The sequence below is a fragment of the Pelecanus crispus genome, chromosome 8, assembly GCF_030463565.1.
Source record: "Pelecanus crispus isolate bPelCri1 chromosome 8, bPelCri1.pri, whole genome shotgun sequence".
Taxonomy (NCBI): Eukaryota; Metazoa; Chordata; class Aves; order Pelecaniformes; family Pelecanidae; genus Pelecanus; species Pelecanus crispus.
In genome coordinates, this window is record NC_134650.1 from 38,374,957 (window position 1) to 38,402,558 (window position 27,602).

At 41.8% G+C, this 27,602-nt stretch overlaps 3 protein-coding genes across 4 annotated transcripts in view; 2 read left to right on the forward strand and 1 right to left on the reverse strand.

Moving 5' to 3' along the window:
- Positions 1-27,602, forward strand: part of DYNC1LI2 (dynein cytoplasmic 1 light intermediate chain 2) — a 204,972-nt gene that overhangs the window by 106,351 nt on the left and 71,019 nt on the right. The gene's annotated exons all lie outside the window — the stretch shown is intronic.
- Positions 115-15,549, forward strand: TK2 (thymidine kinase 2). Of its 2 annotated transcripts, XM_075714907.1 has the most exons (10): positions 115-289; positions 1,235-1,269; positions 2,132-2,206; positions 3,617-3,670; positions 5,294-5,383; positions 6,969-7,042; positions 12,568-12,656; positions 12,965-13,044; positions 14,333-14,413; positions 14,807-15,549. In XM_075714907.1, the coding sequence occupies exons 1-10, from the start codon at positions 115-117 to the stop codon at positions 14,903-14,905; spliced, it is 852 nt and encodes a 283-aa protein (XP_075571022.1). In that variant the 3' UTR covers positions 14,906-15,549. The 2 variants fall into 2 exon arrangements, with proteins under 2 accessions (XP_075571022.1, XP_075571023.1); XM_075714908.1 differs by lacking the exons at positions 115-289; positions 1,235-1,269; positions 2,132-2,206; positions 3,617-3,670 and adding an exon at positions 4,746-4,750.
- On the reverse strand, positions 22,185-27,045 carry LOC104032744 (uncharacterized). The gene is made up of 2 exons (XM_075714806.1): positions 26,734-27,045; positions 22,185-24,512 (listed from the first exon to the last, which is right to left on the reverse strand). Exons 1-2 carry the CDS (start codon positions 27,043-27,045, stop codon positions 23,007-23,009), a joined length of 1,818 nt encoding a protein of 605 aa, XP_075570921.1. The 3' UTR covers positions 22,185-23,006.

Below are 27,602 nucleotides of genomic sequence, written 5' to 3' on the forward strand. Positions count from 1 at the left end.
CGGCCCGGCCCCGCCCCGCGCTCCCCCGGCGGCGGAAGTGAGGCGGGAGCGGGCGCGCGGCGGCCGGAAGCGGGGGGCCGGGCGGGCCGGGGCGGGGCCCGGCGGCGATGGGCCATGTGGCGGCTGGGCGCGGCCTGGGCGCGGCCCGCGGCGCTGCGCAGGGCCCGGGGCCGGCGGGGCCCGGGGAGCGGGGCGCCGGGGGTCGCCTGCGCGGGCGGGGCGGCCGCGGGCTCCTCGGCGGGCGGCCTGGCGCTGCGCTCCCGGCCCGGGCCGAGCGGCGCTGGCGGCTGTAAGTTGGGGGGCGCGGGGCGGCGGGGGCGTCCGTGTCGGGGTGCCTGGGCAGCGGCAGCCCGGGGCCGGCGCCGCGGCGGGGAACCCGCTGGGAAGGGACGTGCGGGAGCGGCGGCCGGGCTGTGGCAGCCGCCCGCCGTGCGCGGTCCCGGTCCGTCGCTGCCCGCAGGAGAAACGGGATGCGGCGGCGGCGGCGGCGGGGGGAAGCCGGGAGCGTCGCTCAGTTCTTTTCAGAACTCCGCACCGGTGATTGCAGTGGCGTGAGGAGCCGCCCAGCCTCCTCACGGGGCTCCCTTGCTCTCTTCGGACTGAGCAAACCCGCTGCTTGCCGTTTCTTGCACATCGCGGCCCTGATAAGCTGTGCGGTCCCTCACTGCCAGCGCTGGGGTACCGAAACTGCCTTTGGGTTGGGTTTTTTTTTGGTGTGCGTGTGGTTTTGTTAAGGGTCTAGTAATCCTAGCATTGCTTGCGGAAGTTTTGCGTAGGCAGGTTTGAGATGTAAGGCATCTAAATTGCTTGTGTTGGAGGTGTCCTAAAATCTTCGTCCTTACCCAGCTTTGCAGCTAGGACTGTGAAGTCAGTGGACATCGCACCATGGCTGGCCTTTCCAAAATTCATTTTTTCCCCAATGGAAACAAACTGAGGAGCAGTAAGCGTTACAAAAATCTGCTGAAAGAGTGTAGGCGTTCACCATTTGACTCTTCGTAATGTCAAGGACAATGGAGAACTTCAGCTAAAACTGTGTCGGTGTGTGCCACAGCGTGTCTGTTGCATGACCCCATGATTACCTAAAACCTTAAAGATTGGTAGTTTAGCAAATACTCGAATTAAGCAATAGAGAACCTAAAAACTTCATGGAGGGGCTCACATTAAGAGGCTCAGCATAACTGTAAGTTTTGAAGACCTCCTCCTTGGTTGTAACTCCTGTTTATTTCCATTCTAGATAAACATCTGATAAAAGATGATAGAAAGACAGTTGTAAGTATTTGCGTTTTGTTCAGAAAATTATGTAAAACATGCAGCCTCTTTGTTATAATTTGAGCGTATGTATATTGGCAACCATTGGATGTGGCCGTTTCACTGAGTGGTGCCCAGGTCGGGGGTCCGTTACTGGGTCTTTCTTGGTGCAAGCCTACACCGATCTAGCTCTGTAAATTGCAGTAAGGTCGGGGGGAATTTGCGCAGATGCGTGGTATTGTGTAGGGACAGGCGTCAGTTTGGGGTCAGTGTTGCGTGTGTAGTGTTGCAGTTGCCCTATGCAACCCTGCCCATGAGATTTCTTGCTTTTGTATTTGGGAATCTAATTACTTTAAGTTATTTTAAGACAGCTGAAACAAAATTCTCTTAGTTTATTTTAATTGTGCAGGTTTCTGAAAATAAAAATCTAATACATCTTAAGGTTTAAGCTATCTGTCTCATGGGTACGGAAATTCTTATTTCAGTTGGCATTTGTTTTAAGTTGAAAGTTAAGTTGGAGTCTCAGAGGTGAGTTGTGGCCAGCAGCGCGGAGGAGCAGCAGCCCAGTGACCCTCTGAGGCTCCCGGGGCCGTGGGAAGGGGTTGGGCTGTGGAAGCACGGGCAGGCAGCTGGCTACAGGGGTGCCAGCAAGTAAGGCTGCCCCTTGCCTGGTAAAGAGAGGGTATATCTGTGGCAGGGAGAGAAAAAGTGGTGGTCTGTGGGCAGTCACAAAATCCAAACCCATCCCCAATGTCTTCCTGTAATTAATCTATTTACATTATGAGGAAATAATACGCTTGATATGGAAAGAGTATTTTTTTGTATATGCTTTTTACTACTACACGATAGCACGGTTTTTAAAGGTGATACTGCTTTTCAACAGATATGTATCGAGGGGAACATTGCAAGTGGAAAAACAACATGCCTGGATTATTTTGCACAAACTACCAGCATTGAGGTACTGGATGTACATTTCTCTGTCTTTATTTACATCATTAAGCAGTTGCTTGTCTTGACAGAATTGACAGTTAACTTAGAAGTACTGTCCTTTCTCAGGCTAATGAGAAAGGAGCAGCCAGTTGTGAGCCAGTGCACTTACTGGTGTGTCCCCTACCTCCCCCAACTATTTATGGTCAAATTGTAGAAGAGAAGTTTAGATCGTATGTAACATGATGCCAAAATACCAGTAAAACCCATGGATTAAAATTTGTACCTCTGTAAAGTAACAGCAACCCACATGGGTTAGGCATGTTTGGGTATGCTTGTTTGCTATTTCACGTTACTTAAATCTTAGATGTATCTTGTAATAAGCAAAGTAAAGACGAAGAAGTAATGATGTAAAAATACGGATGTCATGTAACTGAGATCCCAGTAAATGGATGGCTTTTTTAAAAAATGAATAATCTGTTAGAATTGTTTCTGGACATTTCTTAGACTGGTATGGTATTTGATTTCATAGTGCTTAGAACAAGATTAGGGGAAGGGCAGGCTTCCTGTATTTTAAACAAAATCAAGATCAAACCTTAGTGAGCAACTGGTTTTGTGTACATCAGATATTAACACTTTTCCCGGCAGACCTGGGAACACATTTGCTAATAAGTCTTAGATTCCTCATAGAAATGCAGGGTTGCCAAATGTTACTTGGTAATTTAACAGGAATGATCCTTACGGAGTAAATAGCTATGTACCCAAAGGATAGCAAACTTTGTGTATAGTGCAACGTTTTTTGTTAGTTAACTTCCCAGGCTTATCAGATTCTCTTAGGCCTGGCTGTACAGTATTGGCGGAGTTTTAGACCGTTTGAATCAGTTAAGTCTTTTGTGATTTTACGTATTCAGGGTAGAAGCTTTTCTGATTAATTTTGTAAGAGTTTTGAATACATTTGGTTTGTTAGATCACAAAAATAAAATGAAGAGTAATATGATAGCAGTCTGATCTTCTTTTCTGTTGCTGACAAGTGTTACTCTCTGAGAAATTAATTTGTGAGGGAATGAGCAGGTCACTGAAATGCAATCAGTACTCAGGTAAGCCATTCTTTCCCTTACATGGTACTGAGTTTGACTTGACAAACTGAAATTATATCCAGCTTGTTAGGTAATCAATCAGGTGTTTTATTTTGGCGCTTTCAAAATGCTAAAAAGATGTTGTATAATGGTATTTCTCAATTTTGTAAACAGTGTTCATTATTACCATTTGTATTACAGGATTCAGTGCTGGTTTTTGAAGAGGAATGAGCTTTCCAATACAAGTTCTGAATACTCTGACTTACTGAATGAGTATTCATTAAAAATAGTTGTAGACTTGTAGGGTGAAATTAGGTATTTTGAATCTAATACATGTTTAACATGGAGTAATTCTTTTTAACAAGGTTTTGACAGAACCGGTGTCTAAGTGGAGGAATGTTCGTGGTCATAATATCCTGGTAAGTGGCAGAAATTATTTCTACAGTTACAATTACTGTTCTTTTAGAGACGTGCATGAGAACTTACCAATCAGCAAAACTTACGAAAGGTGTGGTCATAATCTCATACAGCAAAAAATAAAGCTCCATGAGGCAAAAGATCTTTTACTGTGATTAAGACAGGCATATGGTTTAATGGTTGGACTGGATGATCTTAAAGGTCTTTTCCAACCTAGATGATTCTATGATTCTATGATTCTATATAATAGAAACATTGCATATAAAATGTGGTTTTGGCAAGGACCGGGTCTTTTATTAGGTATGAGCTAAACAAATTCACGGAAAGGTAAGCTATGAGTGTGACCGTTGTTTCTGAATCTACTTATGCCTATTTCAAAGAAGGGAAGAACATCACTCGGAAAGTGAGGGGTGGATCTGATCAGTTAATATTGTTTGACTGCTGAAGGTAAGGAAAATTCAGTCCTGTGAGGTGTTGAGAGCTTCTGTCTTTTTGGGTAGTCATCGTTTCTTGGAACCGTTCCCCACAAGTGTGTCCCTCTGTCACAGCTGTGCTCGGAGACAGCAGTCAGGGCTCTGACTACACCTGCAGATACCCTTTTGCTGGGATGGTTGAAGTGGTTTCTCATGTCAGCCTTCCTTGCTTGTATGATCACCTCCATTGCAAAAATCTCATTGCTGGCTGAGATGGGTATCTGTGCTCAAGCTCATGTGGAATTTGCTGTCAACACAGCGGTGTGGATACACCCCAAACCACATGCGCCCAAACACGTATTTGATGCAATTACTGCTAGCATAGGTCCTCTGGAAAAGTAAATTCTCCCTATTGGAAGTTGCTGATGCTTTACTTTCTTATTATTACTAAAGGGATGGGGCATGCTTGACCGTGTCGCACATCATCCCAGCAGTCTGTGCACTTCAGACACTTCCTCATTCTGATCTCAGACAAGGAGAAAAGAGGTCAAATCTGTGGACTGAAGCCATGCTGCTGACTTGAAGCTTGTCACGTCAGCAAATAGACACTGAATGATGTCTTATTTTGAGTCAGATCTTTTCTCTGCTTTGCAGGATAGACTGTTGCTTGTAAGTGTATGTGCGTGTGGAATTGCAGCAATCAGAAAGAGTGGAAGATCTGAGAATTTCTTTCAGGATCCTTTGGGAAGAACAGTTGTCTGTGTTAAAACACACCTTTTCTGAGGCCCAGAACATACTTACTGGAACCATATTTGCATTTCTGGATGGATATACTGAGAGTCTGTCAGTGCACAAAAATAGAGTAGCAGATACTTCATTTAATTATTAAACGTATTTGAACTGTCTCATATGAGCTAGGCCTTGGTCCTGACTGTTCTGGGTGCAGAGTAACTAATTCCTCTTGACTTCAGCAAGCATTCCAAGTGTGCTACTTAGTGTCTCTAAGGTCCCGGACTGTAATTCTTACGTCTGCATTGTGGAGAGCAAATGATCACTTAATTCTTGTCACACCTGCTGTCTGTCAGCTGTTTTAGTGCACTTCTTTTAGTAATTCTGTTGTAGTACAAAAACTTACTAAATACCCGACTTCACTTTTTTGCTGTTTGACCTAACCAAAATGTATGCCTGTCTCGCTTCCATCTCTAACGCCAGGGCTTAATGTACCAAGATGCATCAAGATGGGGGATAACGTTACAGACTTACATACAGCTTACCATGTTGGAGCAGCATACCAGACCAATGGTAAAAAGTTTCTTTTAATTTATAAAAGTTAGATGCAGTTTCAAGTAATAAATTTATATTTTTAACCTTGTATCCAAATGTTAAGATGCTGTTTGCGTTCATTCTTTGTTCCTGCAGAGAGTATGAATTTTTGTGGTGCAAAGACACTGTTGATATGCTCAACATGTGGTCTAGGGGTGAAACATCTGCCTCCTACCCGCTCAGAACTTTTACTTCCCCAAACTAAGACTGCTTTTTTTGCACCATTACTTCCCCAAACTAAGACTGCTTTTTTTGCACCATTACTTCCCCAAACTAAGACTGCTTTTTTTGCACCACCCTTGTGAGCTAGACTTGAACAAATCTCTTCATCATCACACATCAGTGACTTGTCTGTAATCGGTTTCTGTATAAATTTAGCTATTTCAAATCTTTGGCAAACATTAGGTAGTCTTAAAGACAGTGTTTAGTATTCATTCTACTGCTCCATGCTGTCTAGCACAAATTTAGCCATTGCTTCTTGTGTTTATCTGACTTCCACTAAAATTTTCTATTGCTTTTTTTTCAGATGGTTTGCATCCTTTTTTTCTTGTAATTTTTTCTTTTTCTGTATTGATGCACACACTCTACCTTTTTACGAAGGTCTGTTCATTTCCCTTTCCTTCAAACACCTTTTGTTTCATTCTGTGCTAAATTTTCCATTCCCTGATTACAAGATCTGATCTTAGGTGGCACACTTATATCTTAATGATTGTTCTTGTATTATATTTTCTGAGTTTGTGTCAGGGCAAGCTTTCAGAAGTACCACATGTGATAGTGATACCACACATACAACCATTTGCTTTTTGGAAGAGGTGTTTTTTCAAGATAATAGAAATCTCATTCTGTTCCAGAAAACGTTCATTCAAAAATTCCTGAGGATCGCCTTGTGTTTTAATCTGTGCTTTGCTGTCATTTGCCATTTGAGCATTGCTGGAGCAATTGCTGCTTCCGTGGTCATTAATGTGCAGAATGCCTGGTTGGAAAGAGCCCTGCCCGGGTTGCTTTGCTCTGCAGGGGCCAGACAGTTTCAGAGAATCTCTCTTCTCCAAACTGAAGCACTGTTCGAACACATGCAAGACTGGCTAAAGCGGCAGTACTTCGTCAGTTTTAATTATTTCTTTAAAAATTTCTGTTTTCTTGTTACAGTTTTTCTGATGTTGGGCCTGTGCTGTTGACACAGTAACACACCTGAAGGTGGCAGCAATTCAGGTAGCAATAGCTCCTGTTGCTCTGCAAATCCTAAATGGATTGCTGCTTTTTTGTCCCCCTAGTTAACTTCAGCTGCTTAGTTGAATGCTTCTGCAGTTACCTTTGAAACTTGCATATGAATAACAAATTAGTTATGTAGGTGTTTAATAATGCAGTGACCATAAGTAAGATTAAGAATACTTGTTTTTGTGGTTCCCACCCTCCCCGTACATTTTTTTTCTCACAAGGTCTGGAAGAACTGAAAATATTATGTTTTTCATAATGTAAAGGACATGATGTGCAATATGAGCTTGAAAAGAAACAAACATGCTGAAAAATGTAAACCAGTCAGTAACTGTCAAGTTTTACTTTGTAGATTTCCCCCGTAAGAATGATGGAGCGATCAATTCACAGTGCAAAATACATTTTTGTAGAAAATTTGTATCGAAGGTAGGGTATATGGTTTTCTACTTTACTTTCTTGGCTTAATTAGATTTAAAAAAATAGAATCAACTGAGGATTTCTTTGGTAATTTGCATCTAAGTGGTCTGTGAAATCTGTCAGCTCTTTTTTGGAGTAGCAGTGTGTTTTGTACGGGACGTGGTGCCCACTGTTAGAATAAAACCTGTAGGACATGGGCCAGACGAGAGCCTTCTTCAGAAGTGATCTTGGGTATTTAGAACATGTTACTATTTAGAACACCATTTATTGAAGTTATCTGCTCTCCAGCTGAATACAAAAGTCTTGCTTAAATCAAAGCAAACGCATACTGAACAGGCCAAAAACCATGAAGGTATAAAGAATAACACTGTAGGAGGGAGAGAACTAGATAGCGTTATCCAACCTAACATCCAGGATTGGCATTTGTTGCAAGCAGGAACTCGGGTGACAAGTGTTCCAGCCCTCGTGCTATTATTGCTCAGAATCGGGATTCATAGGATCAAAATAGCCTGAAAACCTTGGTAGGCTAGTGAGTAAAGAAAGAAAAAGAGCCGCTTGTCTCAATGTCACTTTCTGAATTGGGCCCCCACCCCCAGGTGTGCTTGGGCCAGAGGTAGAGCAATTGGGCCTAACCCCGGTTATTTTGTTCTGGGGGATAAGATTGTGGCCTGATAGAGAAAAAACATTTATTACCTGGCCAGTGTATAACTCATCCATCACATACTAACTCAAGTAGTGCAACAATCAGCACTTTGGTTTTTTTTGTTGAGAATGCTGACGTTATATTGAGAAGTGAATGTAACAGATTATTGTTTTAATGGTGGTCTTATGGGACAAAACCAGTTTCTTGCCCCTGTCTGCAGGGAGAATGGCTGCAGGCCACAAGATGGCATCTATGCTACATAAGCTCCTAGTCTGTTACGGGAACTGCTTTTTGAAAGTTGAGACACACACAGTAAGATGCGAGGCAAACAGAAAAAGACATTATCCCAGTCTGTATGCCGTGGAAATGTACTGGAATGTCTTTCTCATTTTTAATTACTGACTTTTTTTTTCATTGTCGACAAAGTGCTTTTGTCGCAAAGACGGAGAACTTTGTTGCTATGAGGCTAAATGTGCTTGTGTCAACTCTATGTGTTAATTTTGTAATAATATTTTTAAGGGCATCTGAAATGTTTGGTGGCTTCAGCGCTTTTTAATGTTGGGACAGGAGGCATTTGCTTTGTTTTGCTACAGCAAGCTAGAAGCCAGCTGACGCTACCAATACCAAACCAAAATATGATATAAGGGTGTGTAAAAAGATTATAAGTAAAACAAGGAAAAATTTGGGCTACATGAAAACAGCCATTTTTGAGTCACATTAAAAAAAAAAAAAGTAAATCTGTCCTCCCTCATACCCTGTCTCCAGTGGTGGGCCAGAAGTACTTGAAAAGAGCGTAAGAACAGGGTAAGCATTTATGATAATTTCTGAGTATATCCAGTAACTTACAGTTTTGGGACTTCCTTGTTCAGCAGTGGTTTCTTTGTATTTAGTAACCCACAGGGCATTTCTTTTCCATGAATCTGTCCAGTTGCCCCCTAAGCTTGTGTAAACTTTTAGTTTCCAGGACGTCCTATGGCAAGCAGTTCTGTGGCTTTACTCCATGTGTTTGATCACTGCCCTATCCTTATGTGTCATAGTTCTTTAAAGATATGTAGACTTGTCTCAAAAACTAATACTTCTGTGTACAGGAGAGAAAACTGCATATAAGAAATGGCAGGATGATAGTGGGCGTGTGGAAGTAGTAGTAACCACAACTACAGTAGAAAGGAAGTCCATTGCAGACTTCTGAAAGCATGTGAAATCTCACGATAGGAGAAAGTATTGTAACATAGAGGTAGTACCCTTGTGACTTAAAACAACTACTGTAGAGCCAATATTAGGGCTAGGGAAAGTCATCTTACTAACTGCAGGTTTGTTCATCTGCCTCAGTATTTAGCACAACTTCAGAACAAGTGATGAAGGAAAGAATAATTAAAGCTTTGGACAAAAATATAAAGTCAGTGGCCAACTACGCATCCTGTTAGACTAATCTAGTAATTGTGTTTTGTAAATTCCATACTCTGTTGCCCCCCGCCCCCCCAAAGGCATTCTCATCAGTCTGAACTGAAGTTATATATTTATCAAGGAGGTTTGGGGGGGGCTTTCATGATTGATTATTCATAGCGCAGAAGCTGGTGGTGTAATGTGATAGGAAATCCCACTGAAGGGAGATCTTGAAAGGGGACGTACCAGGCTGGAAGGGAGTTACTCATGTTGGATCAGCCTTTGGATTGAGGCTTTGGTACAAAGGGTGAGAGTATGCTAATAAATTCTATCATTCAATTGAACTGACAACAGAAATTTCAACTATAAGATGAAAGATTGTAAGTCAAAAAGCAGAAATAGATAAACTTTATATACTTATAAATAAAAATTGATCACAAAATAACGCTAGTGTTGTGTAGCCCGGAGAAGAGTAAATGTGACTCTTGGTAGTATCTGCAAAGGGCTTCCAGGAGGGAGATTGAAATACTGCTGCTTTTGTACACAGCTTTTATGAGAGCTTTTTAACATCGCTTTTTACACTTGTAACTGCTCGTTCATGATCTGTGAACTAAAACTAAAACGGGTGTGAAGCTGAGATACTAGCATGATCAAAAACATGGAAACCCTGTTTAAAGAGACAAAAACAGCTTGACATTTTTATAGAAAAGTTGGGAGAATACACTTGTCACCTGTGGGCACGCTGGGTGCAAACATGAAAAATGGGAGTTGTTGAAATTGCAAGACTATAATAACAAAAGAATAATTAGATACAAAAAGGCTGTGGATACATTAAGGGCTAAAAATCAGAAGATGGTGTCTTAGCCATCAGAGGAACAAAGAGAAAATATAAACTTGACACTTCATACTTTTATGTAGAAGGATAATAGTGCCCTGTGGCAGGGGAAAGGCCTTATAACGTAAAACGATTGTTTTCTTGGCCAACTGCTGCATGAAAATGTTAAAAATCATGCTGTAACTAAGCAGACTTTGCAAAGGAAAATTCCTTTGTATCCTCCAGAGTCTTTTTCTTTCCTTGTTACTATTTCCTAGCAGGAATCTCCTGTCTCTGTGGGGGAGCGATCCTAATTCTTGTGTAGGTTAGTCAACATGCAAAAACCATACAGAGAACACAGGAGAAGTTGCCCATTGTAGAAGTTGAATTATGCCTGTCTGATGGAAGGTCTGGAAAACACAACTGACCTGACATATTTTTAAATTTTGCTGAAAATGTTACCAAAGCCCCCCCTCAGGCTCAAGCTATTCAACAGGTATTTTCAGCAAAGGGATTGTTAAATAGCTGTATGGAAGGCATTTTCTCATTAAAAGTATGTAAAAATTAAATAGAACTTTTTTATTCAAATAAGACTCGGACTGAATAGGGTAAGCATACTGCAAAGAGCAGAGGTTATTTTCTGCTTTCTTTTCTGTAAGAGAAAGTATTGCTTAGGGTCCCAGTCTTAAAGATGGAGAAGAATCCCTTGTTATCTCTAGTCTACACAGGCTCTTCTCCTTTAGGAGAACAATTAGTTTAAGCAAGGGATGAAGAGCTGTGGGAATATCAGGAATACCAGCTCTTCTTTGATCCGATGTCACTCAGTATTTGTGTTTTGGCTTTGCAGGCTTTTTCCCAGAGAGAGAATGGAAGGCTTAAATTGTGAGCAATTGCTGAGCTTCTCCGCATGCAGAGATATGCATGAGTGTCCAAGTTCTTACTGCGATTGCACGTCTGAGTTTAGCACTGAAAGACACGCTCGTGTCAGGTGTAAAACTGTAGAAGAATTTTAAATGTGTGCACGTGAGTATGCATGAAATGTTATAGGGTAAGCACTAGCAATTCATTTTGTCCCATTTGAATTAATATTTATGATATAAAGCTCGTTCCATTCTTTGGCAGTAAAAATTTACTAGGCAGGAGTCAAATGTCAGTAAACTTTGGAAATTAAAATACCCTTTTGTGCCTTTTACATTACCCGTGTCTTTATGGATCTTGAGCCTGATCCAGAATCCTCACAGGATTATCCAGGGGACTCCACTGACGCAGGGAAGGCAAAGGCATGTTGTCTGCAGGGCAGGTCAATGCAGAATTGACCTGGATATTTCTGCCTTTTAGGGTAAGAATAGTGGGGCTTTTTCTTCTAATTCCTTTTGACCTTCCTGTTTCCCCCATATATCTTGGAGAAAAGTAGCAGAATCGGTATTTGGCTTATGTATATGGCTGCTACCCAGAAACGTATACGCTTATTAGAAGAATAGCAGTGAATTGTGTTATCCCACTCCTTGGGTGACCCAGAAACGTATATGCTTATTAGAAGAATAGCAGTGAATTGTGTTATCCCACTCCTTGGGTGCTTTGGTAGGCAAGATATTCAGCTGGATGGCAGATAAAGAAGGGACATGGTATGAATACAGGTTTTGCTTTCTTGCATACTTAAGTGGAAATATCTTTCTGGATTATCTTTACTCAGTTTTGCCAGTGATCAAAGCATGTTGCCAGGAGAATGGTTTAGAAATCTGTGGAATCTTTTTCTTCAGCGCTATTGAAAATATTGCAGCTGGTCTTAATCATTCAGCTGGAGAGGACAGGAGCCTCTCAATCCTATCTCTTCTTTATATTTCTATTGCAGAGGCATTTAGGAAAGAGGTGTGGAGTTTGTGTTTCTATCATCAGTTTTGAAGACTGAATGATGTAGAACTAGTAATATTTGATTATTTAGGAATATGGTAATACGTGAAAATTCCGATACTAGTAAAAACATAGTATGTGATTCTTAGTATGTCCTCCACAGACTCCCTTTTTCATGAGTTGGTTGGTATTTTATTATTCTTACTGAGATAACTTTGGGACAGTTGTCTCCAGTATTGTCTGTGCCCTCTGAATACAGAGTTCAAATTAAGTGTGTTGAATATTTCAGTACTCTTTCCGCAAATATTTCTTACAGTGGGAGTAAATTTTATTTACACGGTGTCATTATTTTTTCATTGCTCTTTACTATGGCTTCTGTAATGAATTGTCAGTGCTGCTTAGTAAATCAAGCCTTTCTGGTGACATGGACTGCAGTAGTTCAGATATATTTGAAATGATCCTGATATAAAGAACTTGAACAATAAATATCATTGACACTAATTTGGTTTTACTGTATAAACGTCAATGTGGTAATGTTTTTCTTCGTCACCGAGTAATTATTTCTTAACTGTAGTGGCAAAAATAATTAATGTTTGTAACTGAATAGAAACTTTGTGTTAGTAAGTACTTTTTTTTTTAAAAAGTAAAAGATTTGGTCTTTCTATTGTATAAACAATGCTTTATGAGGCCTTCAATTTGGGTGGGCATGACATTGGTCTTGTTTTCATTTCACATGCTGGAGTAAATCTGGAGTAATTTTAGTCAGGTGAAAAAAATACAAGTTTAGAATTTATTTTATTTGTGCATGCTGTTCAGTGAGTGATGACTTTTATGTTTATTCAGCGGAAAAATGCCAGAAGTGGATTATGTTGTCCTAACTGAATGGTTTGACTGGATCCAGAACAACACTGATGTTTCGGTCGATTTGATAGGTAAAATTTTGATGGGATCTGGAGGGGCATGTTTGTGGGTGGGTTTCCTTACTGGGAGGAAGAAATAATATTTGTTTCTTGGGCCATAAATAATCACATTATTCAGTGTAGTAGTGGTTGCAATGTGTAGCATCAGGCAGCATGAATTTGTGGATGGTTCATGGATTGATTAACAGTAATGCCGAAGGGGAGGTTCGGTGTTGGTACCCAAGTCAGGATTCTTTCCTTCTATAGTTTGTGAAGTAAGTTTATTCTTTGCTTTTAAAGCTGATCCTTGAACATAACTATGGTAATTTTTGTTATGGCAGTTTATTTGCAGACATCTCCTGAAGTTTGTTATGAGAGGTTGAAGAGAAGATGCAGAGAAGAGGAAAAGATCATTCCTCTGGTAAGGAGTTCTTTCAATATATGTGGTTACAATGTGCTTTAAAAACATAATGATTCCAGTCTAAATATTAAAATCATATCCTGAGTGTATTGCCAAAATATGGTGCAGCTGTTTCCATTGCAAACTAAAATTTCAGTATTTAATTTTATTTTATAAAAATGATCTGTCGTGCACACTGACTTTCCCAAGTGTTACGGTTTAGTAATCAGTGTACTATAGCTGACTGTTTAGGTGGAGTATTAATCAACTGTTAATCTTCTCTAAGATGTAAAGAGGCAATTGCTTTTGTATCATTAAACAGCATAAAGGCGGCCAGTTGAAGCACAAATACGAGTGCATGCAGGTGCTGAAGGTTAATGTGGGCACTTTCTGTTGTCTGCTATTGCCAGGATGTTTATGCATGAAAAGTGTCTCTGCTTGTGTCTGAAAACAAGCAACTTGTTGAAAATTGTTAGCCTGGGAATCTGCTTAAAAATAAACTGTGGTAATTGAACGATCACTTTCTGTGTCACAGTTACAGAATGGCCCTTCATTAAACAAGTTTTCTCCTAAGGAAAGCCTAACCAGAAATAAATGTAGTTACAGAAGACATACTGTATACTACAAACGTATCTCTAGTGTTGGGTGGTTCAGTAGAAGCAATTGTCAGTTGAAGATACATGCAAAGAGCTGTATTTTGGGTCATGTGAAATTTTGCCTTGGAAAAGAAATCCTTGCTGTAATGGATTTGAAGTGATTTTGTGTTACTTCACAGCTCTATTGAGGGGTGGGGGGGAGCAATTATGAATGAAAAATGTTAAGTGGTCTCCGTGGGGAAAAAAAAAAAAACAAAAAACCAACTAATAGTTGATGACAGGCAGAGATGCTTTTAGAGGAGATTGAGTCAGAGTTAGGAGAAAGTGAACTGGGAATTTTAGGAAAATGTATTGACACAGAAAGTGCCTTCAATACATATTCTTTGCAGTCTTGCTTACTTCTCCTTGTTGTATTTTTCTCTGTAAAATCTTGAGCCAGATTATACCTGTGGGAGAGAAATGTGGTTCTTGATCTTAAAAGGAGCTGAGAGCCCTGTGTTCCTGTAAGCTCTGTGTCTTTGAGGTTCCTAATGGAGTAAAACCTTATACTGGGAATTAATTTTTCTCAGAAATGTTCTGATGCTTTTTATTTTTGTTAGTGGAAATATCTGATGCTGGCTTTTATATGTAGCTCTTTACTTAGCAAAAGTATAAAAACTGCAATGTGTGTTTCATCCCTGGGCATATGTGTTATTTGAATGCCTCTTTTCTAGGAATATTTAGAAGCTATTCATCAGCTCTATGAAGACTGGCTTGTTAAACATACACTATTCAAAGTTTCCTGCCCAGTGCTTGTGAGTATTTAGTTATAACCAATGAAGCATATGGAGGATTGTATTCTCCAAATACTAAGAGTGTTGTTTAGTGGTAAAAGTAAACAAATCTGCTTTTCTAATAAACTTTGGAGAAGGAAGATCTCGGAGAAATGTTTACAGCTATCCAGAGCGTATAGCATAAAAGTCTGCTCTTCCATCTCTGGTGGAATTTGAGGGGCTGTTCGCTGTGATTGTTTGCAGGATCAGACATGTAGCTTTTCAATGCATGCCAAATTCTGGACAGAAAGGTAACTGGACAGATCTCTAGGAGTATATTGGTTTGGCTTCAGTGGTAGTCCTGTTCTATTTTGCTCAAAAGCAAACATGTTTTATGGTATTGCTATTTCTAATGTTCATCTTCTTCTTTCCAAGGTAATTGGAGCTGACCATGACATGCAGAAAATGATAGAAAAGTATGAAGAAAACCGGGACCAAATACTAAATCCGTATAATATGCAACACCATTTATAGATGTCTGTGGTTGTTGTATTTTAAAAAATATGTTTATGAATTCTGATTTGGGGGCAATTTTGAGTATATTCAATATTTCTAAATATAATGGGTTTTTCTTTTGAATTGTGTTTTGTAGAATGTTGGACTTAACTGCTATGAAATGTTCAGAAACAAGTCATGAGCAGTATATAAGCCAATTCCTTTTCATGTTTTTACGTTCTCCATCAGCTTTACTGTGGCAGTTCGGTTCAGCTAAAATATGGCTATTTCTCCCATTTCCCACTTCACTGCTGCTTCCTATAAGTAACTGGTTTCTTCCCCCCCCCCCCCCCCCCGAACCCTATTTTTGTGATTTGAAAGAAACAGTTCCATACAAGAGGTGGGATGTCCTCTTTTATTATTAGAGGAAGCAAATGAAGTGCATCAAATTAAAGTAGTTTTGTTAAATAGGTCTTGTCAGGTTGAAATAGGGGTCTTACTCTAATCCTACCTACACCAGTCCAGTTTCATTGAATGCAGTAAGTTTCTTCTTTACATGAAATCACAATATAGCATAGTTCTGAAGATAACAATGCATTAGGATAGTCCCACTGAATTCAGTGGCAAAAAAACCAACATTTTTCATAAGTGATTGCAGAATAGCTCTCTTTTTTTTTTTCTTTTTTTTTTTTTTTAAGCGAGGTTTTTAAAAGGGTTTATTTCTCCCTAGTGTTCATGGAACCACTGGCCCTACCATGGCTGAGTTGAGGACTAGTGAAAATACAGGGTGCACAGAACTGTATTTGTTCCTTTCAACTGGTTACAAAAAACCTAAATTAAGTGATTTCTTAACTATTTTTGATTCTTTGATTGTACTTTTTTTAATAAAAATACAGATGGTTCTTTGGGTTTATATTTTGATCAGTTTATTGTGACTTACAGGTATTTGGAGAGTAGAGAAACATAGTGGAGGTTTCATTCTTGCCCTTGTAGCTGAAGTGTTGAGTTGCTCTTAATTTCTGCTTTACCCTCTGAGTGTTGTGTTTTAATGCAGCAGTTCTGCCTGTTTTCACATTACTTTTTCTATTTAATTTGAGGGGAATGATTCCTGAAGTATGGTGTATATTTTTTTTTTCCATAATAGTTTTGGTTGGTTTAATTGGAGCAAGCAAGGTTAACTGTGTTAAAACATGCTTATATTAATGTAGTTGAGCATCTGTTATAGCTTTTTAGTGAATGCTCCTAAAAATGACTAATGTCCAAGACTACAGTTAGTACTTTGATCACTTATTACAGACATTTGTCTGTAACTTGTTGGAGGATATAAATCTTCAGTTACTTGGCTTTTCCATGTTCCACCTGATTTTGAACAATAACTGATGGTATTACTTTTGGAGATCACTTCACGGCTTCTACTTTGTAGTTTTGTGGTAGCTGGTTTTGTGGTATGCCTAAAAATCATTGTAGTTGAAATGACTGCACTGTTTTCCAAGGCAGGAAATGCAGTTCATTTCTTGTTACTTCCCTCTGGTGGGATACTTTTTTCCCAAATAAGTACAACTTAATAACGAACAGTGCACTGAGAGAGCATTTCCTAGTGAAGTACTATATTAGTATACTAAAGCTTGTGAACTCAGTATTGCCGTTCTATTGTTCTGTTGTAAAGCTTAAACTTTAGAATTCTAGCTTAGAAACAAGTTTTTGTGTGTTAAGTAATCATCTTACTTACTGAAGCTTATTTGTAGGGGGATATAGTAATTGTTGAAAAATTTTATTAAACTTTCAAAGTTTTTTCTTCTGTAAGAGACCAAAAGAACTATTTCTTTGGAAATAGTTCTATAAACTTGAGGTTCAGTAATCTTCAGTTTGTTCTTAATTCTGATTTCATTGTGGGTTGTAGAAGCCAAGGATGTATATTTTGCACATACTCCAGAAAATAGCACTTAATCATTTTGTACCGAGAATCTTACAGTAAAAAGAATCTCACTGTTACCTTTCAGCTTTTGAAAGCAGTTTATGCTTTTTGGTCAGATATTTTTTTTCCTCTTGAATTATATCAAAACAGTAGTTTGGATGGAAGTTGTTGATACTCATAATTATAATGGAATATAAAGGAATCATTTCTATAACTTATTAAAAATTATAGATGCAATGGCTACAGAGAACAGGTTTATTTTATGTTTTGCTGTCTATTAATTTTCATGTATAGATTTTCATATACAGGAAGGTTGTGGCATTTAATGAAAATTGGGAACAAAACCAAACAGTCTGCTTGTTAATGTGTCATAAATGTAAAATGTTTGTAGTCTGCTATAGATGTGTAGATAAAAATACTGTAGTAATCATAAATAGCTGTTTTTAAGCCTGGAATTGTATTTGCTTTTGTTTCCTAAAATCTCTCACTTGATGGGTTGCGGGGGGAGGAAGGGCAGTCAGCATTAGTCTGATACGTATATTGTTCGCTTTATGACTGTCTAAGAAGCAGCGACTGGGTAGCAAGTTGCAAAATACCACAGAAAGTACTCTGTTCCTGTAGGCAGACTGAACTTCATACCAGTGGAAAGGATCATATAAACAAGCTGCTACTTCTCTTGGCTTTTAAGATTTGGTCTGTAAGTTGGATGTAGCCTATACTTGTAGACGGAACCATACATAACTGTTTTTGAATACAGTTTGGCTATTCTGGATTTAATTACTTCTGTCACAATGAGTTCCACATCTAAACCGCAATATGTGTGAAAAGTGATTATCTCCTCCTGTATTGCCTTTTCTTTATTATATACTAGTCTGGATAGAGGGATGTCTTCTCCAGACTGCGGTGTTTACTTTGTCCTGGTCAAGGTGTCTTAGCAAATCAGTAATATCTGGGAACAGCATATAAATTGATTTGAAGTAAGTTAGAGAGACTGGCAAAATAAAAGCATTTAACAGTTGCATTCTGTTAGTGTGGCCTTTTGTGTGTTTCTTCTAGCACATTTAGGAGATCTTTGTTGTTTGATTAAACATTTGAGATGTGACCGTCCGAAAATATAGGTCTTACAAAACCTTGAAAATCGTTTTCACCATGTAATTAGCACACAAAATGACTGCTTACACCAGGAAATAATCCAGCATCTCTCTTCAGTGCACCTCCTCCTGCAGAGACTGTAGAAAGTGCTGGGCATTCTGCCATCAGTTGCTGTTGAAAGATTCAGACCTGAAGGTCTCTGTCCCTCTCCTGAATGATGGCTCTCCTAGCAAGTTACTGTCCTGTGTCAGGACTTGGAGAATCCAGTCGTTCCTGTAGCGTATGAAGGTTTAAGTAAACACTGTGCATTTCTGAAGCAGGATAAAGTCAGGTGAGAATTATGGTGGCCTTCACCCCCTGCCCAAGCATTTGAGGGGGCTGACAGAAAGTTGCAAGCTTTTTTTTGAAAATGGAAAGTTTAATTTCAGAACAAAAACTAGCAGTTGGTAGATTAGTTCCTACATAAGAGAAATGTAGTCTTCTGGCTAGTCCAGATCAATTTTTTTAATTGATCATCTAACATTTTTTTTAAGAGGCTGGGATGTGATAATTATTTGTGCTGTATGAGGATCAGGGCACCATCTTGCTGAGTGTTGTGTAAACACACCTACAGGAGTGATCTCTGAACTCACACACAGGTTCAATGAGGAGAGTGACAGAATAGAGGAGCTCTGTTTGTTACCTGTGTATTGCACACATACTACTTGATTTTACTTGTTTTTATGCCAGAAGGCTATGAGTTGAATCTTCTGCTCCACCCTAGAGCCCTCTGCCTGGTAACAGCGATACGTTGCTCCCTTGCATCCCCCAGAAAAAGTACTGAGCTGTTCGGACTTCCACTGTGAGTATGCTGCTCTGCAGATGTCGCTATATTCCATCCCAGTCCTAATTTCAGGTTTTTTTACTATTCAGTGCTGTGAAAAGGAGCCTTGTGGGATTTAATCAGCTACCTCATTTAGAGAGCTGTGCCAATTAATTTCCAATGGGTGGGACCTTTAGCTGTGGTGGGTTACTGGCAGTTATCCTCCCAGTGTTTAGGTACAAGTAAGGTAAAAAATGATAAAGCAGTGTTTCAGAAATTGTCTTTTTGTGGTGAGACGACTCTGAACAGTAGAAAAATGTATCTTCCTCAGTGCTTTGCAAGCCCTTGCCAGTCCCTCTCAGGTATGCTTTGTCTGCATCTCAGGAAATTGTTTTTGAAGATAGTGATTTACAATTCTGAAGCAAATTGTAATTTCTCTATTAATTTAGTGTCTGCATGCTTTCAAATTGTATGTTTTCGGGTTTTGGTGGGGTTTTTTTGGTCTTAACACTGAAATTTCATTTTCATTCTTGGCTTTAAAACCAACGAAGTTTGTTTTAAACCCAGGCAATGCTTCTTGAGCACCTTAGCTCCAGACAGGGCGAGGGTGTACGTGTGATACGAATGTTAAGGGGGGGGAGATTACTATTTTAAGAGACCCAGTGGGGAGAGGTTGTGCGAGTGAGCATCACCCAGCTACCAGGTCTGCTGCCTGAGCTCTGTGTCTGTGCTGATCAAAAGAGAATTTCTCTAATCCAAGGCTTGGGGGAGCTGAGCCATTCAAAGTGGTTGTGTGTAGCATATAAATTTGGGAACAGAATTGGCCCTGTGTCTCTAGAATGGAAAGACATCCAATCAGTCAGTAAATCCCCATACGATTCATAGACAAATCAGGACCAGCTGTAGCACAGTTAAAGTTGACAGCTCACCAGAGGAGAGGCACGCATTTTACAAACAGAAAAATCACCTTCCTTTAGACAGGGGCCCAGGCAGCCCTCTTGCTGACTCGCAGCGCTGCTTGAGTGTTGCTCTTACTTAAGTTAATTAGCCAAGGAGAGGTGCAGTGGTTACTACCGGCGGGGACAGGAGGGCAGTGGCAGATGGGGTCAGAAATCTTATGGTCCCTTTTGTCTGTCCCTCTTCTCAGGTCTGACTGTATTTACAACCAGGATTTTAAACCCAGTTCTGCCTTACTTGTGGAAGCAGCTGCACAAAGGACTGCTGCCTAAGGCCTATTAAATATGACTTTTATTTCAGCTGGTTTTCAAATCCTGTTTCTTCACAAGCATCTTTAACTGTAAAGCAGTTGTCTCGAGACCCCAGAAATTTGCAAATACAAAAGTAGTTTCTAGTACAAGGCCTCAAAACCCTACCATTTGTACAGGAAGAGAATTTAAAGGTGTTCCTGCAGCAATAAGAAACTCGGATGAAAATACCCAGAAGACTTTAAGTGCACAGTAGCTCTCCCTGCAAAGGCAGACAGAACACTTAGCAGTCCTGGCCAATCTGCCATAAAGAGGTGATTCCTCCTCAATCCAGGGACTCAAACATTAACAAAAAGTAGATTCTCAGAACATGGCCATTTTATATTTAATAAATGTGCAGTTTAACTGTTTGTTTGGTGGGCATTGTTCATCATTACTATCTCCACCAGTGTTCCTGTGACTTAATGGAGCTGTGGACTGTGGTGCGCTGTTAGCAAGTTAGGGCTATGCGTCATGCGTCCTCTCTTCTGAAAGGCCCTCTGTGTATTTTGTTTTCCCCATGTGAGGTTGTTCATAAGCTCCTGGACACAGAAGATGCTTGTCCAAAACTCTGCTCAAACAGGAAGAGTGAAGGTCTATCCTGTATGCCAGGTACCGTGAAGATGAAAGCAACTGTGCACAGGCCCATCAGGGGAAGTTTCATAAAAAGACTTAAAGTGTTTCTCACAGTAGATGTTAACAAGTTTAATGAAGGCCAGCAGTATGGCATTAATGGAGGTAGATGCCCAAGATGGTGTCTTTTCAAGTGGTAGTCTTTAGTTTCCTTTTGTATTGCTTTTTCATGTGTAAGTTGCTGTTAAATACTTCCCTCGTGTGGCTCCAGTAAAGATAAAAATGGGATATTGGGTATATGAATCCTGTAGTACTGGTGCTCTTCTAAATACTTAGGAGCATCTTCATTTGTGATGAGAAGGGTGTTTTGCATTTTTAAATTAGAGTTCCTGAATAATTGACACAATATGAGATTTAAAACACATAATTTTAATAACCCCCACAGGGGGAAAATATAGCTTATAAAAACCAAAATGGTTAGGAAGAAGAGACAGGTACTTGAAAGAAGAGCGAGGAGGTTGTGGTGGGTTGACCCAGCCAGCAGCTAAGTGCCTACACAGCTGCTTGCTCCCTGCCTTCCCCAGCAGGACAGGGGAGAACAGGAAAAGCAAAATCAAGAGAGCTTTTGGGTTGAGATAGAAGTTTAATAAGTGAAGGAAAGGTGGGGAGAAACAAGTGATGCAATGGCAGTAACTCACCACCTCCCACAAGCTGGCTGATAGCCAGCCAGTCTCTGAGCAATGGCAACCTTGGTAGACAAATACCCCCACCTTCTCCTACCCCAGTTTTATTGCTGAGCATGATGTTAATATGGTATATCCCTTTGGCCAGTTCAGGTCAGCTGTTCCAGCTGCGTCCTCTCCCAGTTACTCATTGAGGAGTAGGGAGTATAGACATACTCTATATAGCCGTATGTTTAACATCGACACTGCACAAGCACTGCTCAGCAATAGCCAAAACACCAGTGTATTATCAAAAATTTTAGCCACAAATCCCAAACACACCACCCCAGGGGCTGCTATTAAGAAAGTTGTCTCAATCCTAGCCAGACCCAATACAAAAGTATTAATTTGTGTGTGCATGTTCGTAATATCTGTTTCTTGCAATCCCACCCAAAGCTGAAGGCAGTCCTGTCACTTGATGTTAGCTTGGTCAAAATTTTATTCCTCCTACACTGCTGGAATTAGGTCATGGCACGACTTCAACAATTAGTTGTTCAAAAAGCAGATCTTCACATTTTAGCTCCTGAGGTTTTTCAAGTGTAATCCATGTGCTCGTCTTTGAAATTTGGGGGGGGGGTGTGAAAGTAAATTATAAACAATTTATACTAAATTAATTTCAGCTAATAGTTTAACTATACATGAAACAACAAAACATTCTTTGCATTGAGGTACTACTGGAAAAGTTACTTGAAGCAGTATTAAAGTAAACTGTCTTCCTAGGTAACAAGTGTATAAAGAAGCATTGAAGATTATGCTGAAATACAGTACCAGTGACTGTGTGCTTATCTAAATTTAATTAAATGTTGTCTATGACAGAGGTTCTCAGTGCTGATCTGATCTAACAATACTGCTCTCTTTCCTCAACATGATGCTTTTCACACAGCACTCCCACCTACAGGACATCCCTTATCCTGGCTCTAATGCTCACTGGGACCCTTCTCTGATCTGATTTTTTTTTTTTTTTCCCCTGCCAGTAAAATGGCAGAGAATGGCAGGTTTTTTCCCTTCATTTTAGTGAGATAAACTGGCTCAGAGAAAAGTCCAGTGAAGTCCAGAGCTGGTGCAGAGTTAAGTGGCAGGAACAGGGTCAAGGGAAATGGCAGCAAGAGCTGGATCTCCCTCTTCTGGTAGCAGTGAATGATTATGATGCTCAGTGCTTCTCTTGAAATTTGTGGTGGTAGCCACAAAAAATTCTGGTAACAAGTGGAGATGGGTATAAAACCTGTAATACAGGTTATTAGCTCTGTAAGATCAAAACTGTTTCTCCTAATGCAAAAATAAACCCGAAAGTGTTCACAGGACTGTTTCCTTCTTTAAGCCTAAAGGAATGTTATCAAACTTTCTAAACTTATTTTCAACTGAAAACAGGAGCAAGATTAGCTCCAAGCACAGCTTCATAGGAATGTAATGAGTTAACAGATGTACACTCCAGTATAGCATTTGTAAAGCTATAAAGTTGTGTCTTCCAGTTCAGAAACATTTACCTGTTTCTGTCATTGCACAGCATGCTATACTCAGAATCTGGCTAATGAATTAAATTGGATTTAAATTTATGGAATTTGCCTACGCTTCAGAAAGGTGACCATTTAGGCTTCAGTGCCAAAGGTTGCAGATGAAAAGGGGCCATTAAGAATTTGCTCAACTACTTCCCTTTTTTCCTGTCCAAAAGCAGTGGTGTGGTTTTTTTCATTTAAGCTGTTTTGACAAAGCTAATCATTGCCTTGAAAAGACGATCAAGGCCACAAGTGAGAGGAAAAAACCCAGGCCAATTACAAATAAAGCACTGGTAGAATCAAGTGTGATGGCATGACATTCCTTGGTCAGTTTTGTCAACAATGACATAAGGCTCCTGGATTTCATTTACTTTTGAATTACAGTTCTCCAGCTTTACTTCACTGGATTCGGGAGAGTCACATTGATGCTGCAAGAGGTTCCTTCTGCCCTGTGCGGTGGCCCTTCTTATGTGTGAAGACCGAACATCAATACTTTGTGGTGGAATGTAGGTGAGATTAGGGGGCTCTCTAATGTGTCTGAAGCACTCAGAAACTGTATGTGCTTTAGGAGGGTCCATTAATAGTCTCTTGCTATCGGAACCAGTAGTGGGATCCTCCATGCTCCCAGTAGTACAGCACAGATCTGAAGATGGCTCAATATGTGCAGCTGCTCTGTTCTGCATCTGAGCATTAGTCAGATATGTATGTTTTATTTTGGAGTGATTAAATTCTCTTACATGCTGGTCACTTGTACTTGCATATGATACTGACTCAGGTTGGCCAGTTTCCTCTACGGGATACATAAGGTCTTCCTGAGTGTCCTTGATTTGTAGTTTTGTGAAGTTTAAAGACAGCTCACAAACTTCCTCTTCCCTAGGGACACTGCAGTTTTGGACAGATGCAATGTCCTTGTACTGCAGAGACTTCAGCTCATTGGGTTCATCTGCAGGGTCTGGATCTACGCAATTTATGGCATCATTAATTTCTGCTTCAATTGATTCTTCAGAGACTTCTTGAGCTTTGTACTCCAAAGTGGTTTTGCTGTCACAAGAGCTGTCAGCAAATATTGCAAAGGCTGGCGGACCGCTTGCTCCTGGTGAGAGTGGCACAGGCCTGATCTCATTTGCAGTTGACTCTGCAGTGACTGCCAAAACACATTCTTCACTTAGACTGGCTCTTGGCTTTTTTTCAAAAGCTTTTGGAGAAAGATTCTCACTGAAAATAGGTGTTTGTCTTATGACAATGTCACTGTATTTCATCAAGAAGTCCTCGCTGTCTGAGCATTTGCCCGGAAAATGTATGGTGTTAATGACTTGCCTTTGGTGTTCCTGAAGCTTGTTAGTGGATTGAGTAACTGCTAACTGAGGCATGTCATCTTTGATCTTCAGATTCCCAGTAGCTTCAAAGGAGGTATTGCTATTAGTTGAAGACTTCTGTTGAGTAGCAAGGCACAAAGATGTCTCACTGTTTTCTTTATTTTCTAGATTTTCAGAATCTTCTCTGTGGGGTGTCTGATCTTCTTTGTCCTTATCTCCATGATGCCGGTGCATTTGTGTTCTCTTCTGTAGGGTCTTCTCCAAATTGCCATGTTTTTCTTCATTTGTCATTTCGAGGATGGTTTCACACTCAATTCTTGCCAGGAATATTTCAAATGCAGTCTGTTTTGTTTCCTCATTGTTTCTCTTTTTGACGAGTGAAAACTCTGTTGCTGTTGTTGCAATGTAACCTATTTTCTCCAGTACTGCTTTTACAATGTCGTCTGGGAGCACAGATTGAATATAGTAGACAAAATTACCGGTGAATGTCTGCAACAGAACGCAACATGAAAAACAGATGAATGCTGGGGGGGTGGAGTGGAGGGAAGCATGAAAGACTTCCCAAAAATCAAAAGTACTTCAAAAATTCCTTAAATCTTTTAAAAAAAACCATGTTCCTAAAAGTCTGAATTTTGAATCGAAGTGAGGCTTTTCTGTCAGCATTATTTTGTCAGCCTCTCAAGCATTATAGCTTTACTATAGCACATTAATTTCAGTGAAGTTATGCCAGTTTAAACCTGCTGATATACTGGCTAAGAGCATCAATATTCAAAAAGGAAGAGAATAAGAAAATAATTTTAGTCAAATTAGAGAAACTCATGTAAGTCTTATATGCTCTACTGAAGAACAGAAGATTTTTTAAACAAATGAAGATTCATAGAATAAATCACTGAGGTCTAATCTTTTCCTAGAGAAACAGACATGATGCACTCACTCTAAATCATATTTCTTAACCGGTGACAAGACTAATGTTTTCTTTTTCCATGGTTCAGACTCCTGCTGTAACTTTACTACCCCCAAATTAAGTTGCCATTTCTCTGAAAGCACCTTTTTGAAGTGACACTATTCTAGCAGAAATATTGCCAAAACACGCTCTCTTTGCACAGGCTGTCTGCAAAACATGACTTGAATAAAATGCTGCTGCTGTGTAACAACTTAAAAAAAAATCGTTCAACATTTGCTTGGTTTTGGAGCTAACCCCAGGCATGAGGCCTAGTTTGTAAACTGGAAGTGGTTTTTGGTTTTATCTGAAACACTATGATAAGAGAGACTGTGTTGATCAAGCATGACCAACTCCAGGCAAGTCAGAACACGATGGAGGCAGGAATGCAAAGTCAAAACTTCCAGAATTGGGATGCCTTTATTTTCAGGCTGCCCAGCTTGAGACTGCCTTACCTACTTCCTAAGGCTGAGACCTAAGCATTGGTCTCACAAGCACAAGCTTGGGGGAGAACAAAACTGATGCCCAAAAAGGCCATTAACCTAAAAGGCCATAGTACAATATAGTACTGAGCCCCGCTCCATTCTCAGATAAGGCTGTCAACAGTGCCTTTTGCTCCCCAGCTTCTGTTCCTTCTGGAGGGGAAGTAAGCAGCAAGCGCTGCAGGGGGTGACATGAGAGTGGGTGAGAGGCAGGAAATATGTAAAGTAACATTCCACATATGACCAGTAACTTTTTATCAAACCTGTATGTACACAAGATACTGGTTGTTCTCTAACTTGTGCCTTGCAGTAATTATTGCAGGCCTTCAGCAGGCTTTCTTGCACTTTCAAAACTTGATTTTAATGAAGCCAAGGATTCTTGTGTTATGAAAAGCTGAGCCCACTAGCTGTAGACCTGAATATCTTATGCTTTGCCCTGTTTTATGGAGATGAATGAGGAGAATAGGAATCTACAGCTGTTTGAGAATCTGCAGATCAGACCTAAGGGCAGGGAGAAGGAAAGAAATGGCTTTTCCTCGCCAGCACCTGTCGCTGTAGGAAGAGAAATAAGTTTGCATTTTGGGTGTTTACGGATTTTGTTCAAATACAAGTAGATTTTGCACATGTTGAGGATTGCTGTCTTCTGGGCAATGAGATGTGTTCAGTGTGCTAGGGCACTCGGGTAACCTTGATCACCTTGCTGCAAAAAGCAACAGCGTTTTCTCTTTTGAAGGGTGTTTTCCTACCCACTTCACCAGCTGCAGCCACCAGAGATAGGATAGGTGGTAAAATCACTGGACCGGACAGACACGGGTCCACTGGGCCTTTGGCATCAACCTGTTCGCAAAAGTGGTAACTAATGCTTAGAAGCATTCTCTCCTTATAGACAAATTAAGGTTAAAACTCCGAGTAATGAGGGTCAAAGCCTTTCATTGTACCTTTTTACTCCCTTACTGCTTCACAATAACCGAAGGTCTGTTTCCAAACCTTGGAATGCTCAGCGCTCCTGGGAAGGCCCTGAAGGCCCGGCCGCGGCGAGGTCAAGGCCTGCAAAGGCCAACGAACACCTGGCAGCACCCTCGCACCGCTCGGAGCACACGAACCCGTCCAAAACGGGCTCCTAAACGCTGTTCCTGACTCGCCGGGGCGCGGGCGCCGCTGCCGCGCCTCCTGCGCCACAGGCCCGGGACGAGGCCTCGAAAGCCCGCGGCCGCCAGGCCCCGAGGCCGGAGAAGCCCTCGCCGGGGCCGGCTGCGCCCCCCGCCCCAGCGCCGCGCCGCCTCCCTACCTTCAGCGACCTGATCTCCTTCCGCCACGGCGAGAGGAGCAGGTTGACGCAGAGCAGCTCCAGCACCTCCAGCGCCTTGAGCAGGTCGCGGAGGACGCTGCCGCCCCGCTCGCCCCGGGCCCGCCGGCACCGCTCCGCCACGCTGCGCACGTCCAGGGCGCCGCGCCGCCGCGGGCCCAGCAGCCGTCGCGCCCTCGCCTTCAGGGAGGCCTGGTCGCACACCGCCAGCTCCCCCACCGCCCCTCGGGCCGCGTAGTAGGCCAGGTAGTCCCGCAGCACCTCCTCCTCGGCGGCCGCCGCCGGCTCCTTCATGGCGGCGCCAGACCGGCCGGGCCGCCCGGCCGCAGGCGCTGCCCCCGCCCGGCCGCGGCGCCGCTCGGCCCGCCATTGGCCGCTCCGCCGGCGCTCCCTGGTGCGGAGTGGTGCCTCGCCGCGTCAGTCAGGGCGGGGGGCGGGCGCCCCGGCGAACCGAAAGCGAAAGGCGGGAGGGCGGAGGGGGCGGTGCCGCGCCGGGCGGTGCTCGGCGCTGCGCGCGGGCGGCCGTCGCCTCAGCGCGGGCGCGTGGCCGCGTGGCGCGAGGGCGGGTGCCGGTGCCGCGGCGGCGGCGCTGAGGTGAGGGCCGGGCCCTCCCCTCTCCTCTCCTCCCCTCCCCTCCCCTCTCCTCTCCTCCCCTCTCCTCCCCTCTCCTCCCCTCCCCTCCCGCTCCGCGCCCCGGCAGCGCTGCGCTCCCGGCCCGCTCCGGCCGCTTTCCTCCGCTGCTCCCCCGGCCGGCCGCGATCCCCCCGCAGGGAGGCCTCGGCTGCGGGCCCGGGCGGGCCAGGCCCCGTGCGCACGGCTGGCGTGAGGCGAAAGCTGGCCTAGTGGTACCT

Excerpts from the sequence above, each read along its gene's own strand:
- TK2 (XM_075714907.1), top strand. The coding sequence starts at position 115 with ATGTGGCGGCTGGGCGCGGCCTGGGCGCGGCCCGCGGCGCTGCGCAGG. Across the intron at positions 7,043-12,567 it reads GTAGAAAATTTGTATCGAAG|CGGAAAAATGCCAGAAGTGG; the intron begins GTAGGGTATATG and ends ATGTTTATTCAG. Across the intron at positions 13,045-14,332 it reads AGGAAAAGATCATTCCTCTG|GAATATTTAGAAGCTATTCA; the intron begins GTAAGGAGTTCT and ends CCTCTTTTCTAG.
- LOC104032744 (XM_075714806.1), bottom strand. The coding sequence starts at position 27,045 with ATGAAGGAGCCGGCGGCGGCCGCCGAGGAGGAGGTGCTGCGGGACTAC. Across the intron at positions 24,513-26,733 it reads AGGAGATCAGGTCGCTGAAG|ACATTCACCGGTAATTTTGT; the intron begins GTAGGGAGGCGG and ends GTTCTGTTGCAG.